Raw genomic sequence first — 18,973 nt, 5'->3', positions numbered from 1 at the left:
AACTATGAAGAATTTGTTGAGTCATCTAAGTGAGTTATGGTGTAATGGAGGGAAAGGAAGAGGTTGTATTGGACTGCTCTCTATGGGAGGTGGAACCAGCAAAATTGGGTGGATGTTTGCATGAGATGGTCTGTGGAGGAGAAGACTCTTATCATCTAGACCAGTGGTCCCCAACCTTTTTTGGGCCACGGACCGGTTTAATGTCAGAAAATATTTTCACAGACCGGCCTTTAGGGTGGGACAGATAAATGTATCACGTGACTGAGACAAGTGTCAGGAGTGAGTCTTAGACCAATGGTCCTCAACCCCCCGGGTCGCAGACCGGTACTGGTCCATGGGCCATTTGGTACGGATCCTCAGAGAAAGAATAAATAACTTGCATTATTTTCATTTTATTTATATTTAAGTCTGAACGATGTTTTATTTTTAAAAAATGACCCGATTCCCTCTGTTAAATCCATCTAAGACTCACTCTTGACGCTTGTTTTGTAAGTTTGACAATTATATTTAAAAATACCACAGTTTTTATGCCGATCACATAATTTTATTTTGGGCATTTATCTGTCCCACCCTAAAGGCTGGTCCGTGAAAATATTTTCTGACATTAAACTGGTCCGTGGCCCAGTAAAGGTTGGGGACCACTGTCTTAGATGGATGTAACAGAGGGAATCTGGTCATTTTTAAAAAATAAAACATCGTTCAGACTTAAATATAAATAAAACGGAAATAATGTAAGTTATTTATTCTTTCTCTGCGGACCAGTACCAAATGGCCCACGGACCGGTACCGGTCCACGGCCCGTGGGTTGGGGACCACTGATCTAGACTGCCAGAGCTTGATGCTGGTGGACTGGGTGGAAGACAGGTCATCCACTGTGGTAGGAAAAGAAGTGAGACTTAATTTGTTCTCTGTTTGCAGAATCTGTGCAGCATTCGAGTACAGGTTGAATGCTCCACAAGAAGGGGCACTACCTCACATTATCTTTTACTGTACAGCACAGTAATTGCAGCTGATACTGAGCCTTGTATTAGTTGCCAGAGCTATTCTAAGTACTTTACATGTATTAAAACACTTTAGCCTTTGAGGTGGATATCATTATCAGGAAATTAGGTGTACAGGGCCACACAACTGGTAAGTGCAGAGCTGAAGTTTCAGTCTGCAGCCGCTGGCTGAAAATCCATGCTTGTCACCATTTTGCCCATGTTTTTGTATATCTCAAGAAAAGCAGACTTTAGAAAAAGTACCCTAGTGCTCAAAAGTATGTTCTTTTGTGTACTGAGAGAGAGCTGATTTATTAAGGAAGACAAGCACAAGTATGCCTGGTCCAGAGTTTTTGACCACGGTTTTATGATTGCCTTTTGGCTTTAGTCTGTCATTGCAACTTTGGTTGAATATAGGAAGGATTTTTTTTCCCCCTTTTAGGAAGAATTAACTTTTATTAGTTAGCTACCCAATACTTCTTTGGGCCAAAAGTGTTTTTTATTTTTACAATGAAAATCAAGATCATGGATGGTGATCCCAGCCTACCTGTGGGGTAATTACTGACCATTCATTCTTGTGGCGAGCTTGGCAGGTCTACCTTCTCTTAGGACTGTTGGAAGAGTCCAGAGAAATCTATCCTTCTGTGGATTTGTTTTTGTATATCATATGCTCAACCTTTAATTACCTGTGTCAGTGGTGAGCACCATTAGGACAAACCTTTCATCTGGGTGGAGGATGCGGAGATGTCAAATGCCACATACCTGGTGCGCAGAGCGGCATCTTAGTGATGATCCTTTGAATTGGGGGTTCTGAGGAGCTTGATCCATTGGAAAAGCCCTTCACAAGAATTTGAAGATTATTTATGTAATTTATGGTTCTCAATTGATGAAAGTATGTTAAAATAAGTATTAAAGATTATTTCTATTGCTTTACTAAAAGATTTAATATTTTTCTCAATACAGATTTATAGATACTCATTTTAATCACTAAATTTTATACCATTTAACATATAACTGTTGTGTTGATTGACATACTGTTTTTTTAGTTTTGGGTTTTTTTAATGTCATTGAACATCCTAAAGTCCTTATTTAAAGAATATCAGATATAGGTGAAAAGATAGAAAGCTCAGTCTTCGAGCACATCCTCTGACCCCCCCATTGTTGTCTTCTTGTAGGAGGAGAGACTTCAGCATGCAAACCTTCATCTGTTCGGCTTGCACCGTCATTTTCATTCCATGCTGCTGGCCTTCAGATGGCTGGACAGATGCCCCATTCACATCAGTACAGTGACCGTCGCCAGCCAAACATAAGTGACCAACAGGTTTCTGCCTTATCTTATTCTGACCAGATTCAGCAACCTCTAACTAACCAGGTAAGTTCACGACCTATCAGAAACGATTTGTTGGAATGGTAGTTTATTCCTTAAAATTGTAAATTGGCAAAATGGTTTAATGGTTTTCAGTTTCACATGCAAGTGTAATTCTGGATTGACAAAATACAGTGTTTAGGAGTTTGCATTAAAGAGTTCATTGTTTTTTTTTCTTTTTTTTAATATGTATTTCACTTAAAACATACTAAACATAATTACATTATCTCATTCTGTGACAGGGAAAAATTATTTCTAAGTAATAGAAACTAAAAGCTTATTTTTATGGAAAGGTGGTTAAGTAGAAAACTGTAAACTATAGGGGAGCAAGTCAGCGTCCATTACGGCAAATGTATAGAACTGATTTTATGCTTTTATAAACTAGTGTTTATACATGTATAAAAACAAGTACAAAATTCCTTAAAATTAAAAGGAAAAAATGTATTGCAAATTAACCATGCTGTTCATTTTGATATTTAGGCTAGAAATTCAGCACTTTTCCATAAAATAGATACTGTTAAGAGAGTAAATACTAAAATCTCTTGATATGCATACATATACACAATATAAATGTGTGTGGTTTTTTGTTTGTTTGTTTATTTTGTGACAGAGACAGAGAGAAGGATAGATAGGGACAGACCAACAGGAAGGGAGATGAAAAGCATCAATTCTTTGTTGCAGCTCATTAGTTGTTCATTGATTGCTGTCTCATATGTGCATTGACTGGGAGGCTCCAGCAGAGCCAGCGACCCCTTGCTCAAGCCAGCAACCTTTGGACTCAAGCCAGTGACCTCCACGCTCAATCTGGTGAGCCTGCGCTCAAGCCAGCGACCTTGGGGTTTTGAACCTGGGTCCTTCGTGTCCCACTCCGACCCTCTATCCCAGGGGTCCCCAAACTATGGCCCATAGGCCGCATGAGGCCCCATGAGGCCATTTATCCCCCCCCCCCCACCGCACCTCCGGAAGGGGCACCTCTTTCATTGGTGGTCAGTGAGAGGAGCATAGTTTCCATTGAAATACTGGTCAGTTTGTTGATTTAAATTTACTTGTTCTTTATTTTAAATATTATATTTGTTCCTGTTTTGTTTTTTTACTTTAAAATAAGATATGTGCAGTGTGCATAGGGATTTGTTCATAGTTTTTTTTATAGTCTGGCCCTCCAACGGTCTGAGGGACAGTGAACTGGCCCCCTGTGTAAAAAGTTTGGGGATCCCTGCTCTATCCACTGCACCACTGCCTGGTCAGGCTGCATTGTATTTTTAAGAAACAGTAGGCCTGACCAGGCGATGGCACAATGGATAGAGCGTCAGAGTGGGACGCAGAGGGACCCATGTTTGAAACCTGAGGTTGCCAGCTTGAGCATGGGATCACTGGCTTGAGCGTGGGATCACAGACATGACCCCATGATCGCTGGCTTGAGTGAGGGTTCACTCACTCTACTGTACCCCCCTGCCCCCCGTAAAGGCACATATGAGAAAGCAATTAACGAACAACCAAGGTACTGCAACAAAGAATTGATGCTTCTCATCTCTGTCCCTATCTGTGTCTGTCTCTGTCATGTGCGCGCGCGTGTTCTCTCTCTCTCTCTCTCTCTCTCTCTCTCTCTCTCTCTCTCTCTCTCTCTCTCTCTCGTAAAAAAAGAAAAAGAAAAAGAAACAAAGTTGTCTGACCTGTGGTGGCGCAGGGGATAAAGCATTGACCTGGAATGCTGTGGTCACAGGTTTGAAACCCCGGGCTTGCCTGGTTAAGGCACATATGGAAGTTGGTGCTTCCTGCTCCCCCCTTCTCTCTCTCTCTCTCTCACACTCCCCCCTCCCTATCTTTTCCCCTCTCTCCCCTCCCTATCTTTTCCCCTCTCTCCCCTCCCTATCTTTTCCCCTCTCTCCCCTCCCTATCTTTCCCCCTCTCCCTCTCTCCCCCTCTCTCCCTCTCTCCTTCTCTCTCCCTCTCTCCTTCTCTCTCCCTTTCCCTCCTCTCTCTCCCCCTCTCTCCCCCTTTCTCCATCTCCCCCTCTCCCTATCTCTATCGCCCTCACTCTCTCTCTTCCCATCTCCCTCTCTCCCATCCTCCCTCTGCCCTAAAATGAATAAATAAAATCTTAAAAAAAGAAAAAGAAATAAAGTATATTAGGATACATTTCCCACTTCAGAAGCAGCCTATATGGCAGGATGCCTGTGCTTCTCAACTGATTGGACCAACTGCTTCAATTGTGTGAGCCGAGACTCGGGGGTCCAGCCCAGGCTGCTTTCTTCTTCCATACAGTGCTCCTTGAGTTCCAACACCCAGCCTCTGTGGAGGGATAAGGAAAATCCCAGTCCTTTCAAATTATTTTTATGGTTATTATAGTAGGTAATTTAGCAAAGTACCTATTTTTAGATACAATGAACATCTTATTTGTGGATTATTTTAAAATAAGAGATAATTTACTTAGTATTTTCATTTTGATCTGTAAAATATTTTTAAAGGTTTATATAATGTAAAAGACTGTCTTAATTATAATATATTCAACATATCAAAATAATATTCAGCTAAATATTTCTGCTAAATCCCATACATTTATGAATCTAAAGAAAGAGATCTTTCCCATAACTGAAATGTTACCACTAAAACTTGGTTTTTGTGCGGCATGGGCTGCAAGTCATAAAATGTGGGTTCAAGGTTTTTGTTGTGTGGTCTAGTCGTATGACTTGAGTCAGGTTGCTTGAACCCTTCCTAGCTAGTGCTTTAAGTGTAAGATTGGGATTTCAGACTAGGACCCTCCCCCACCCCCAGCTCTGCAATTCTATAATTTCATTACTTGATTCCATTGTTTCATGTTCATCATCCTATCAGTGTCCTTTAAAAATCAGATTTACTATACAAGTAAATTGAAGTGAGCTAGCTTGAACATTTTATTTTTCATAGTTAATGTTTCATACAAATTTAAACATTTTTGTTGTAAAGATAAATTTAGGAAATGAGAAATGTAGTAAAGGCAAGTGCCAAATATATGATTGGTGTTTGAAATGCTGAGTCTGGGCTGTTAGAGTTTTCACAGTACCTTTTGTAGTTAGACTAAACCAGCACTCTGCGTATGTATTAAATACACTATCTGAATAAATTTTCATAACTCAAAATAGGAAAAAGGTGGAATATAGTGTTTTTAATTCTGTATTATACATAAAAATAGCAGGTCAATATAAATAAAATGGATGGAATAGATATTAAATAGACAACAATTTTTAAGTAAAGATTCTGTGGAGTATTTTTAGAAAAAAAAAGGTTTTATTAGCTTTTGATAGTGATCTAAGTGTAGGAGGCGCTTTTGTTTTTTGGTCTGTATCTTGAGACAGAAAGATCAAGAGATTTGAGCATTCCTGGAGGTATGGCTTTTTCTGGTTCCCACAGCCAGATAGCTGCGACAGCATGAGGGAATCTCATTAACTTCCTGCTCTCGGGACTGGGGTGTGGGAGGTGGTTGCCAGCTTTAGCTTGGTGAGATTTTGGGTCTTCTGAATACCATTGGCTTTCTTTCAGCTGTGGAAGGGAAGAAAGGAGCTTACTACATTACTGTACATTCTCCTGACTTTGTGACTATAAGAAGCAGGAAGTGGAGAAAACATCAAATGCATAGAGCTGGCCTTGAGTCTTACGTAGATTTGTAACTGAGTATTGGGAAAAATGTTTTTCTAATTCTGGACTTGTGCTTATTGGCAACACAGTATTGAAACAGAAAATATGGTTACAGAACATGATATTACAATGAAAGTTAGTGAAGGGAGTGTTACTTAGTTTGTAGAAATTAACTTGTTCTTTGCATAAATTTTGACCACCTACTCTGTATAAGGGCACTATTTGGAGCAGTGAAATACATTCTGATCTGAAGACTAATTTTTTTTGTGAACAGAACATATCTGGTTTATTTATACAGATGTCCCTGAGATAGTCAACTTCTGTTGCCATAGGTATATAAGAAAAGTAAGGTAATTAAAATTAGCTAGTCAATCAGGGTTTGAAGGCAGTGTCTGGCCAGTGGTGGAAGTGATTAGCAATATTTTGTGCGGTACCAAGCACACATACCCTCATGTTGAATGCAGAAAAAAATTGTTAGTCAAAATTATATTTGGCCTGACCAGGCGATGGCGCAGTGGATAGAGCATCGGCCTGGGATGTGGAAGGACTCAGGTTCAAGACCCCGAGGTCGCCAGCTTGAGTGTGGGCTCATCTGGCTTGAGCAGAAAACTCACCAGCTTGGACCCAAGGTCACTGGCTCAAGCAAGGGGTTACTCGGTCTGCTGAAGGCCTGCGGTCAAGGCACATATGAGAAAGCAATCAATGAACAACTAAGGTGTCGCAACAGAAAGTGGATGATTGATGCTTCTCATCTCTCCGTTCCTGTCTGTCCCTATCTATCCCTTTCTCTGACTCTCTCTGTTCCTGTAAAAAAAAAATTACATTTGTACCAAATTTTATGTTATGTGCTATATACATTTAAGATTTCTTTTTGTTTGGATTGTGTGATTTTGCTGTTTTGAGGTTGCATAATTAGTCCTGGAAAGATGTAGTCAGTGGTTCTTTTATCAGATGTCTGAGATATCAATGGAATTGTAAATGGACAAGTTGAAAACTTAAACTCATTCACGGTTTTGTACATAAATAATTTTAGTAAAGGCATATGCTTATTTTATTGGTATTTGTTATGCATGATTCTATTTTTTTGTCCAGTGAATAGCCTAAAAGTGATTCAACCAAGAGGGTAGAAAGAGGCCTAAGGGAGCTCCTAGCCTTGTGCTACGTACGGTTCAGAGCGTGAGGTTCAGTGTGAGACTGCCTCAGGTCTTCTTATCTCACCTGTATTCTTCACTGGCTGTAGGACTTTATTAAGTAATTTTACACCACTGGCACAGGTTTTCATTTGTAAAATGGTGACAGGAACCTGACTTATTCTTCTGAGATTGTTGAGAGGATTGCATGGGAGACATGTAGAGACAGACATACATGCTCAAAATGTAATGTATAGGAAACACTCGCTACTACTATTATTATTTATTAATTACATTTGTTTTGAAGTTTTCCCTTCTACCAGTTTTATTACAGTGGTAATGAAATGTTTCACTGGTTCAGATTTTGTGAAACCTCACAGAGAGGCTGTATTCCAATAGTCTGAGCATGTTCCTGCTGAGTAAATTAACTACATGAAAATAATGCCAGGATCTGAAAAAATTGGAAACACGTTACTGGAAAGCTCTTACTACCTTGTATGCTTACAGCATTCATTCGCACAACAGCTGACATGCTTAGTACTGATACTGTCTACTGTCTAGTTATTTAATTAAGTCTTTAAGGAATAGTGTAAGAGAATATTCTGTGATTCTGGCTGTACCTACTATATATTTATATTTAGAAAAATAAAACTATATTAGAAAAATTAATCAGTTTTTCTTGTTCTTACTGTCTTTTCAGATAGTTGTAAGCACTGGCAGTTTTTTCCTCCTTAAACCTTAGTTGGAACTTTAAGGAGGAGAGGATCATGAGAAGAGATAATTATTAACTTAACAGTTACTCCATGAATTTACCATGTGGAGGACAACTTTTAGAGTTTGAGTATAGGTGCAGAGGAGATTAATGTTAATATTGGTTAAAGAGAAAGTACACTTAGGTGACTGCTATAATAATCTGTCTTTTCATACCACAGGGATGGTGATTTTTTTGTTTTGTCTATAGTCACCTAATAACCCTCCTTTTCCTTTTTTTTTTTTTAATAAAACTTGGTTATTTATCCCAAGACTACAGACATTTCTGTGAAGTCTGGCTTTGTATGATGTGGTTACTTCTCTGTGCTCTTCAAATTGTCCCGAGTATCCTTTGAGAGGGGCTACACTGCACCAGTGGTCTGACTCAGTGGATTTGACTAGCATACTTGTCTATATGGAACCCCAGGATGGCTAGTGGTGATGACCATATGTACCTTGATTTAATTAATTGGTTGTGGAGACCCGTTGAATGCAAAAAGCCCTGCTGGGAACCCTTTTCGTCATGACCCATGGTGGAAGAGTGGGCAGCGAACAGCAGGGCTAGTGATTTGCTGTCTGCTGACTTTTTGGTTGTTTGTGCGGAGCACGGTCATGCACCTGTTTACACCCCAGTCTAGGAGGAAACTCACAGTTGAACCCTGACTACCTGTTGGATGATGAAAGAGATGTGGTTTAAGATTGAGGGTGAGAAGGGTTAAGGGAATATAGTTGAAATGAGGTTTAAAAAGAATGTTTCATTACCTTTAAGGTGTCCTGTGGAACGTGTTTGTGGTCAGTTTAATTGTAAGTAGGGATATTGATTGGTATTATGGATCCATTTGTTTATTCAGTTATTTACTAAACACCTACTATATGCCAGGCACTGTTTGAGGCAAAAGGAATAATACAGTGTTGAACAAAAGAATTCTTGTCCTTAGGAAGTTGCCTTGTAGTGGAAGGAGAAGGAGAAAACCCAAAACCAGTAAGTGTATAAATGTGTAGTCTGTCAGGTACAACGGCAAGTAACACAGTTGGAAAGGGAATGTGGAGGGCATGTTGTACTCAATTGTGTTGAAGAAATGAGAGCAGATTTCAGTCTTACTCACAGGCGATGCTAGTCAGAGGGCAGAGTGTGGGGGTGCTGGAAGCGGTACTGCTGCAGCATCAGGCTTCATTCCTGCTCCATGGCCAGCTTGCTTTGTGGTATCAACTGGGTCTAGAAGTCCTGTTTTAGGAAGCAAAAGTTAGGTTTGTTTTTGACTATCGTGAACTAGGCCAGGCTTTAGGAATGTCAGAAGAAATTTTTTGTTGGGCTAGTTGTATGATGGAGAAGCCCTTTTGGGCAGCATCATGTGAATCTCCTGGGCCAGGGGTTTGTCTGTAATCCCACTGTTTAATTTGGGGAACAGGATTGAAGTCTTGGGATGCTGGGTATATCTGCTAATTTCATTGATTTCTTCAGTGGTTGTCTTCAGTGGAAATAGGTTGAAAGAGATAATAGAACATATAATTTGCCTTTTAGACAAATACATATACACAGGTTACAGAAGAGGGACTTGATACCAGTACAGTATAGTTAAAGTGCTAGTCTTTTCTGTCTATTTAAGGTGATGCCTGATATTGTCATGTTACAGAGGCGGATGCCCCAAACCTTCCGTGATCCAGCAACTGCTCCGCTGAGAAAACTCTCCGTTGACTTGATTAAAACTTACAAGCATATTAATGAGGTAAGATTATTGAGTTGTTCTAACAGCATCTCTTTTGCTATAGAGCAGGGGGGAAAATTATTTTGTGAGCTATGTAAACATACTAAACTTTTTTTTTTACCCCAGCAACTGTAATCATGATTTTTGTGAAGACTGGTAAGTTAATGATTATATATAGGCAATATAATTATGTAAAAAAAGAAGCTATACTAACAAGGGCTGCAAAAAAATTTAAGATAACTCTTGGATAACTTCCTCATTTTTTTAAGATTTTCAGAGTTGTATTTAATTAATGCTGAGCTATCATTTCCATAATAATTTTTCCAAAACAAGAAAGGGGAGGGTGGAGGGTATAGTGACAATATAAAAGTGTTGATGATAGAATTTTGATTAAATTTTTATAAATTTGTTTCTACTTTTGCCATGGATGTCAGGAAGCTCTGAGATATATTTAATAACCAGTTAACAGGCATTTGGCCTAGTTTATTTGATCTGTATTTCTGTGGTTTTAAATTATCTTTTTAAATTTCGGTGGGTTTTTTTTGTTATTGTTGTTACTGTTTTATCTATGTCTTTTTATTGTAAGATATCTGAAAGCCTTTTTGTGTGGAAGTAGGTAGGATAAAAAACATGGGCAGTACTTTGAATTACTCATTTGCCAACTTGGCACTCTGCTATTAATTATTTTTCTAGTATCTTAGCTCCTTGGCTTGATTGCCACTTGCTTCTAGCCTCAACTCTAGCTCTGTAATGAATTATTCATTGAGCTTTTCTGGAGAAGAGTGGACATGCCTGTGTTTTTTTTTCTCTTCCAATGTGAGCCCTACATCTTTTCACATTAAAGGCTTATTCTCAACCAGCCTCAGAGCCATTTAACTAAAAAGATGTTCTTATATATGTATAAATTTTATAGCAGCTTGATGCTGTTTAATGCCAATGTTAATATATTAATGTGACGAGATTAGAGTGAATGCAGTGAGGAATATTTCTGAGTTGAGTCTTGTACACAATTAATATGTTATAAAAGATGTGCCAAACTAGCTTCTGATCATCTGAAAAGATCTGATAAATTTTTAACAATTTATTAATGTCAATTTGTTAATATCTGGTAAATTTAAAAAGCTACTGTTAAGCTGTTAACAATAACTTAGTTGAAGCCTGTTTTTAACTGTGTTGCTATCTTGTAGACTAGAGTTTTTCTAATGCTGGTCTGTGAAAACTAATTTATGATTTCCTCAAAGTTATTACCAATTACTTGAATTGTTGCCTAGTTTGCCTATTATTTTTTTCTGGTCTTAGAAACTATTTTGTAAGAAAAACAGTTATAAGGAAAATAACCCAATCTGTAATCAACCACAAGATTTATAGCTGTTAGTATTGGGGAAAAGGACGTAGCTATTTCTCATTATAGGCTTAAAAATTGGACATTTTAGCAAGTTAGCAAACCACCACTTTATATAAATTATATTTATAAAATCTTTTGCCTAATGATCAAATATAAAATTGAGATTAATTAGAAAGGGTCACAAGGGACTTTGAACATAAGATGAAAATGTTCTTCATCTTGTTTGGCATTTGTTGATTACATCAGCAGATGCATATTTTTCAGAATCCCTCGTATTACACTTTTATGATCTGTGTCACTTCATTGTATGTATATAAAGCATACCTTAGTTTTTAAAATGTTTACATTGGGCCTGACCTGTGGTGGCGCAGTGGATAAAGCATCGACCTGGAAATGCTGAGGTTGCCGGTTCGAAACCCTGGGCTTGCCTGGTCAAGGCACATATGGGAGTTGATGCTTCCAGCTCCTCCCCCCTGTCTCTCTCTCCTTTCTCTCTCTCTCTCTCTCCTCTCTAAAATGAATAAATTTAAAAAATAAATAAATAAAATGTTTACATTGGGTCCTGCTATTCTTCTGGAATGTAACTGGAACTTTCGACTGGTTACTTAATATCTTCTATTTGTAAAATGTATAAACAGTATACCATATTTCCCCATGTATAAGACGTACCCTTTCCTGAAAAATTTGGGGTCTAAAAACTGAGCGCATCTTACACAGTGGTTGTAGATTTTTTTAAACTTGCATTTCCTGCTTTTTTGCGCTTTTTTCAAATTTCAGGCCCAAAAATTAAGGTGCGTCTTATACATGGGGAAATACGGTAATTTTAAAGTGAATTTCATTGTAGACATTGGTTATATATTCATACCCATGTCATTATATAATTCAAGTAGCAACTGTAGGAAATATTTATTTTATTTTTGTATTTGTTATAAAGAATAACAATCATTTATTCTCTACCTAAAACAGATTTGTCTCTTGATACATGCTCCTATACCCCCCCAGTGTTTGAAGTTACATGGTTAACCCTGCATGTTCTCATTTCAGGTTTACTATGCAAAAAAGAAGCGAAGACACCAACAGGGCCAGGGAGACGATTCTAGTCATAAGAAGGAGCGGAAGGTTTACAATGATGGTTATGACGATGATAACTATGATTATATTGTAAAAAACGGAGAAAAGTGGATGGACCGTTACGAAATTGATTCCTTAATAGGCAAAGGTTCCTTTGGACAGGTGAGTGAATGGAAACTGCTGGATTTCATAAACTAGAACTTCCTGGTGAATCATGTTACATCCTTTCCTCAGTAGTATACTTTTCAGTATTTACAAATAGGTCTATTATATATAGTTCTTTAAAGATAGTAAAATTTTATCACCTATAAAAATTCCATTGGATCTTTTCTTTATTTACTTTCTATAGCTACTGAGTACTTTTACTAATGGTTGTTTTCAATCAGGAATATAGTATTGTCCCTTTCATGTGGGCTTTGTGTGATCTGTGGAAGATTCTTCATTGTGGATGTTAAAGATAATTATCTTCCTGTCTGAAACTGCTCTTCAATGAGAAAAAATTACTATTTTTCAGCTGGCACAGCAAATACCCTCTTACTGTTTGAAAGCTTGGCAGGACAGGGGCTTTGCACTGGGTTTTTTTTCCTCTCATCTTCCAATTCTATCAGGCCTCTAACTGGGCAGATGGGCTTCAGGATTTCCTCTTCCAGTCCTCATAGCATCAGCATTGTGTGATGGGGTAATTCTCATGCTTTGAAAGGATCGTTCAGAAGCTTCTACCAGTAACAAAGAGGGATTTGGAAGTCCAAGAAACCTGTTTTTTCTCTCATTCCTGGCCTCTTCCTTCACCCACCATTCTCTCTTGCTCACCTGCTGCCCAGCACCAATACAAAGCACAAAACACAAAATACAGTAGTTTCTTTCATCAGCTGTGCCCAGACCACAAGCTAGCCAATTTTTCTCCTTGCACTTTTGAAAAACTTTTTCTCTGGATGTGACTCCCCCAGCTCTTTGCACTAGTAAATTCTATCTTACTTAATCACAAAGCTCTGTTTTATTTGAGGTATGATTTACTTTTTTTTGTTTTGCAACCTTTGTGCAGTGAGTCAGTCAATCTGCAATCCTATTATTATTATTTTTGACTTTTTAATGATGAGGATAGAAGCGGTCTCAAAATGAAATATCATGAACTACTTTTTTTTATTTTAATTTTTGTTGTTTATGATTTGTTTTTTTTTAACTATGGAACCTACATTCTCTTAACCATTTCCTAACTTGAGAGAAAGCAAAAGATACCTCTTTTCAGCCTTCATGGAACCAATTCATCTGACAATCTAAGCATGTTTAGGACGAAAAGCATACAGTAGGCCAGTGGCTTTCAACCCCAATGATTATAGACTGTAATCTTCATGCAGCATCAGGGTGCTTAGCTCTTGCGGACTGGCACGGAATTTCTGGTGACTGACAGTTGAAAAACACTGCTGTAGGCCATTAACAGCCACAGGTCTAGACCCAGAAAAATCTAAGCTATTACACTTGAAAGGAAATCTGAACAAGATTGTTAGAAAACCTCTGGAACTCCAGAGTGGCTTTGCCCGGCCCTGATGTTGCATTTATGTCTGCCCTGTTCCGTGATTTCAAGGAATTTTAGTGTTTGTAGTATATAATTCAGTAACTTTTTCTTGATTTGTAACCTCTTTCTTCTGAGTTCAGGGCTTCTTACTGTGTGGGGAGTCCCTCTTTATGAAAGTATTACTTTTTTGTCAGAAGCCGCCTCTTTCTCTACTAAATCTTCTTAAGGAAAGGTATTTCTTGGGTCCAGCTTTTAAGAAAGGTTGTGAGCAACCTCAGTATAGGGCCATGACGGTGAACCTATGATACGCGTGTCAGCACTGACATGCGTAGCCATTTTCGATGACACGCGGCCACCTACCAGAGAAGTATGGGACCACATGCCGAAAAGGATGTTTCATCCTGGCTCCTGCACGGCCAGGTTTAGTAGCCAAGGATAAAACATTTGCTGTAGTGTAGACACTCTGTGCTGGAGATCTGTAGGCCAAAACAACGGAACTCCAGCACAGAGTGTCTAGTTCTGAGACTTCCGGTTAGGCTGTTAGGGGATCTTTGACCTCATTTCTGGCCGGCGGAGAGCAGCGGAATGCCGGGTGGACGCATCTCTGGGGGCCCTGTGATCACCATTACCAGCAACCAAGTAACCACAGCACCATCATCCAATCTGCTGTTCTGGGCTGTCGTGGATTTCTAATTGACCATCATTACTGAGATAAGTGAGGGGGAGGCTGGGAGAGGAGAGGGCCTGTGCTATGGGTGCGTTTCCCGCCATTAGAAATAGCGGCAGCCATCTTAATTTACATAAGATGCAACTTGCAGAATTTCAAGACAGCATCTGGGCTCAGGTGTTTGTGGACTTGCTGTCAAAGCTTGAGAATATGGAAAGGTGCTGCTTGGAGAATCAAGAGGGGTGCCACTACGAATAGGAAATTTGGAGTGCCTGGAACCGATTACCAGACACTTTTAGCACCCTGAAAAATACAGCAATGGCTTTCCTCACAATTTTTCCCTGTACATACTTTTGTGAGACCTTATTCTCAGTGTTAAATAATATCAAAACCAACAAAAGATTCAGATTGACAGATGAAGTTAGGAGCGCTTGCTTGGGCTTGAAGTGTACAAAATACCAACCTTCAATTGAAGATTTAGCCAATGAAATTCAGCAACAAAAAAGCCACTAATAGGCAGGTTAGTTAAAGAATTCCCCCTCCCCCTCACTTATCTTAATGGCACCCCACACAAGTTAAATAATATCAAGACCAACAAAAGAAACTGACAGATGAACAAATAATTCACTAAGCAGGTAAGTTAAATAATTAGTTTTTAGCTTACTAAATAGTTATATATTACAATTATACATTTTTGTTATTTAAACTATAAATATCGTGAAATTATGGTTTTTTTCTCAAAGTGACACACCACCCGAGTTATGCTCAGTTTTTTGGCAAATTTTGACACACCAAGCTCAAAAGATTGCCCATCACTGGTATAGGAATTGCTGTCTCCACCTTGAAAATTACACCAACATTTAGGCAGTTGTTATCAACAGGATTTTTTTTTAACTTTTGTGCAGTTCATCATGAAAGTTATGACCCTGTAGCCTAGTGGTTCTCAGAGTGTGCGCCTAGAAGTGTGCTCCCTATGGTATTACAGAGAAATATGTGCCTGTTGGGGACCAAAAAACCAACAGGATTTTTGGAGTTTAGATTTTGGGAGGACAGAGGTGTGGGGAATTGTCTGTAAGCTGACAGCTAGTATAGTCTGGCCAACCGTCCACCTCACTTGCCTGATTAGGTTGCAAAAGGCTGTTAAGCTGTGGTGCTGGATTATTTATACTACCCCCCATGTTCCCCAGAAAGACTGGAGGCAGTTTCTTCTATCCTTTGTTTGGTGTAAAGTTAAGATGATATGTATGGTGGGGGTTTTCTGCACTCAACACAATTAAGAGTAAAAAGAGAAGAATTCTTCAATGTATTGACAAGGAAATGGGAATTTGCCTTTCAAATATATGCCCAAACATTGAAGAAATTGCTAGGACACATCAGGCTCATGTTTCTCATAAACACAAAACCAAAAAAACCTAACACATTCGTGTTGGGACCTGCCGAATTTACTAAATCTTACTAAGAATGTGTGTGTGTGTGTATAAAGATAACTTTTTTGTCGTTATATTATTTTTAACCCCTCTTTTTTTACAAATTCTAAAAAGCACAACTCAAAAAATGTAACATAAAAATGTTTTTTAATGTCAGAATAAATTTAGTTTTGTCATATTTTAATTACCATAAAAGCACACTTGGACTTTATATATTTTTTCTTTAATATTTGACTTAATTATTATAACATATTAATCAGAAATTTGTATATAGTGCGCCTACAATTATTTGTAGGATTTTAAATGCACCCTGACTTCAAAAAGTTTGAGAACCACTGCTGTAGCCTATTGTGTACACTTCATTTTCCCTAAGTAATTCAGAGTTCAGAGTGATCTTTTCCTCCTCTTTTACTTTAATTTCCTTATATTCTAAGTCCTGTAAACCCGTGAAAATATAGGCCTCTTTGACATCAAACTTTATTTTACTAGGTCAGATTGATGCCTCTCTTCTTTGCTGTGGTGTACTCAGGGTTAGGGCATGCCACTTACCAAATAACGTCTTCCATATTGACTTGGTCAGGCTTTTTCTCAAGTCTCTTGTTAAATAAGGAGCTCCTTCATTTCTTTAGCTAATGATTATCGTTATTGCACATTGAAATTTCCCTGGGGAGCTTCATAGTGGGGGTAGGGGATGGTGGGTGGTAGGAAGGATTGATGCTTAGGCTCCAAATTAATCAGAATCTCTGTGACTGCATTCCAGGCATTGATATTTTTAAAAACTGAAATGTGTAATTTAGCTCGTTAGCTATTTGCTAAGTCAGTAAATAGTTGGGCCCCTATTAATGATTTTTGTCCTGGAGACCATTAGGATCTGGGCACTGAACTGCAACTCTTGGTGCAGTCAGTATAGTCTATGAAAACCACTTGATCAGATATTTACATTGGTAGCCTCTGGTTTAAAAGTCAATAGATAGTATTTTTTAGAATTGGGTCAAACTAGAGATACTGCATTTTTTATTCCAAGTTTTATTTCATCTGAGGTATTTATACTCAATCATTGACAGTATATTTAGCCGTGACTGATGTAAGTCTTGGAACATACATTCCACTTTTTTCCTATAATTCAGTGGTACTCAACCTACAAATTGGAATCACTTGGAATTCTGCATACCCAGACTTTCTGAATGTGCTAAATAATGTATTAAAGCTATTACTATTTAGTTTATGTATATTATAAATATAACTTATTTAATTAATTGTGGTTTTTCTGATTTGTAGAAATAGTTTATATTGATTTCTTAATTTTTATGTAAATTTCTTTGTTAATATGAACCTCATTTAAAGTGAGAGGTGTACACAGTGATTTGGTCATAAACACCCCTTTCCTTAGCATTGATTCTCATTTTAACACTTGTCGAAATCCTCTATTGGCATTTAATGTATACAGGGGGTTCTTGGGTTATGACACTGTTCTGTTCCTACGAGAGTGATGTAACCCGAATTTTGGTGTAAGTCAAAATGTACCGTAGCCCAAATCACTGACCTATCCTAACACAGTTGTTAAATCATAATCTAGAACATAAAAACAACTAGCCCACAGAAAAAGGAAAAGGACATAAATATACTGTGCTTGTAGTAATAGAAAAAATGAGTGTAAAAAATAACTCCTTACCTTTATTCCTGTAGTTGGCTTGCACACTGGAAGGGGCATTGCAAGGTGGGAGAGAGTAACCTATTGGGAGGAGTAAGCTGGAAAAGCAGCAGAACAGGTGAATCAGGATTGCCAAGGGAACATGCTGGAGAGCTGGAGATGATTCTACCAGTACTACAGGTGTTCCATTTTGAGAAGCAGCTGATGTAGATGGTACAGGATCTATTGCTGGCCTCTCTACCTTCTTCAAGAATTGTTCCAGGCTAGTCTGGAACTAGTTTTCCCATGTAGTGCATAAGTACGACACTAATGACATAAGCCGAAACACTCACGTCTCAATTTTTTTAAGTTTTTATGGGAATGAGCGTCATATATCGAGACTTGTAACATGAGGATCCTTGTACAGGGTTGAGCAGAAGTAGGTTTAAAGTTGTGAGTATGTGAAACACAACTTATTTTTGTATTAGTATTTATTAATAATTGTAATGTTTTCCATATGATAAACCTACTTTTGCCCATCCTTGTATTGTGGTAATATGTATTTGATTTTTTTTTTTAGTGTAACTAAGTTTTCTTTTATATACCTGTGTTTTTATCTATGACAATCTAAAGTTATAAAGTTATATATATTTTTCAGTTGGCTTAGAACTTGAGATTTAAACTAGGTTTTTCTCTCATTAAAAGAATAGTTAGAAGAATTGTCTTACAGTGTTATTTAGTAAGATAGATGAAAAACCAAAACACTTGCTAAAATTTATTTATAGATCTATCTATCTGTTTATGACAGAGACAGAGGGACAGACAGACAGGAAGGGAGAGAGATGAGGAACATCATTTCTTCATTGTGGCACCTTAATTGTTCATTGATTGCTTTCTCATATGTGCCTTGACCGGGGGTCTACAGCATTGCCAGAGACCCCTTGCTCAAGCCAGTGACCTTGAGCTCAAGCCAGCGACCATGGAGTAATGTCTGATCCCACACTCAAGCTGGCAAGTTTGTTCTCAAATTGGATGAGCCTGCAATCAAGCTGGCAACCTTAGGGTTTTGAACCTGGGTCCTCTGCTTCCCAGTTCAATGCTCTGTTCACTGTGTCACTGCCTGGTCAGGCTAAAATTCATCTATTTTTGAAGCAGGAAAATATTTAATAGTTTTGTTACAAAGTTACTATTTTGTGGATACAAATACTATAAGGATTGAAAAGAAATTCAATTGAAAAGATTGGCTTAAAGTGATTGTCAAGTTGTAAATGGATGATATTAAATGGAAATGAACAGGATCTTTTGTAAGTACAGTAGGAAGGTCAAAAAAATGAGAAATACGTAAATGTACAATTAAGGTGAATTGTAAACTGCCGGGAAATTGCTGCCGTTAATGAAACAGAATTCTTCCTCTTCTCTTTTAGGTCGTAAAGGCGTATGATCGCGTGGAGCAAGAATGGGTTGCCATTAAAATCATAAAGAACAAGAAGGCTTTTCTGAATCAAGCCCAGATAGAAGTGCGACTCCTTGAGCTGATGAACAAACATGACACTGAAATGAAATACTACATAGGTAAACATACCGGCAAACAGGGAGGGGCACCCAAACCCAGACCAGAAACTAGAGTTCATGACTGTTTTTGTATGAAAATAAGTTGATTTTATCTTAAAGAAATGGGCTAAAAATTCAACTGTTTATTTCTGTTAGAGGGCATGGGTTTATGTGAGTACCTGATCTGGCAGTAATAGTCTAAGATACTGGGACTTTGCATTCCAA

The 18,973-nt window shown here is 38.2% G+C and overlaps 1 protein-coding gene across 11 annotated transcripts in view; it reads left to right on the top strand.

Moving 5' to 3' along the window:
- DYRK1A (dual specificity tyrosine phosphorylation regulated kinase 1A) overlaps nucleotides 1-18,973 on the top strand; it is a 269,710-nt gene that overhangs the window by 220,686 nt on the left and 30,051 nt on the right. For 10 of the 11 annotated variants that reach the window (XM_066370200.1, XM_066370199.1, XM_066370203.1 and 7 more), the window contains 4 exons: nucleotides 2,156-2,352; nucleotides 9,446-9,565; nucleotides 11,934-12,122; nucleotides 18,622-18,769. In XM_066370200.1, the coding sequence (XP_066226297.1) occupies nucleotides 2,156-2,352; nucleotides 9,446-9,565; nucleotides 11,934-12,122; nucleotides 18,622-18,769 (654 nt within the window). The remainder of the gene's footprint in view (nucleotides 1-2,155; nucleotides 2,353-9,445; nucleotides 9,566-11,933; nucleotides 12,123-18,621; nucleotides 18,770-18,973) is intronic. The other variant, XM_066370205.1, reaches the window with a different exon arrangement.

The sequence above is a fragment of the Saccopteryx leptura genome, chromosome 2, assembly GCF_036850995.1.
Source record: "Saccopteryx leptura isolate mSacLep1 chromosome 2, mSacLep1_pri_phased_curated, whole genome shotgun sequence".
NCBI lineage: Eukaryota > Metazoa > Chordata > Mammalia > Chiroptera > Emballonuridae > Saccopteryx > Saccopteryx leptura.
The sequence above is the reverse complement of the archived record's forward strand: the minus strand, read 5'-3'. Positions and strand labels throughout refer to the sequence as shown.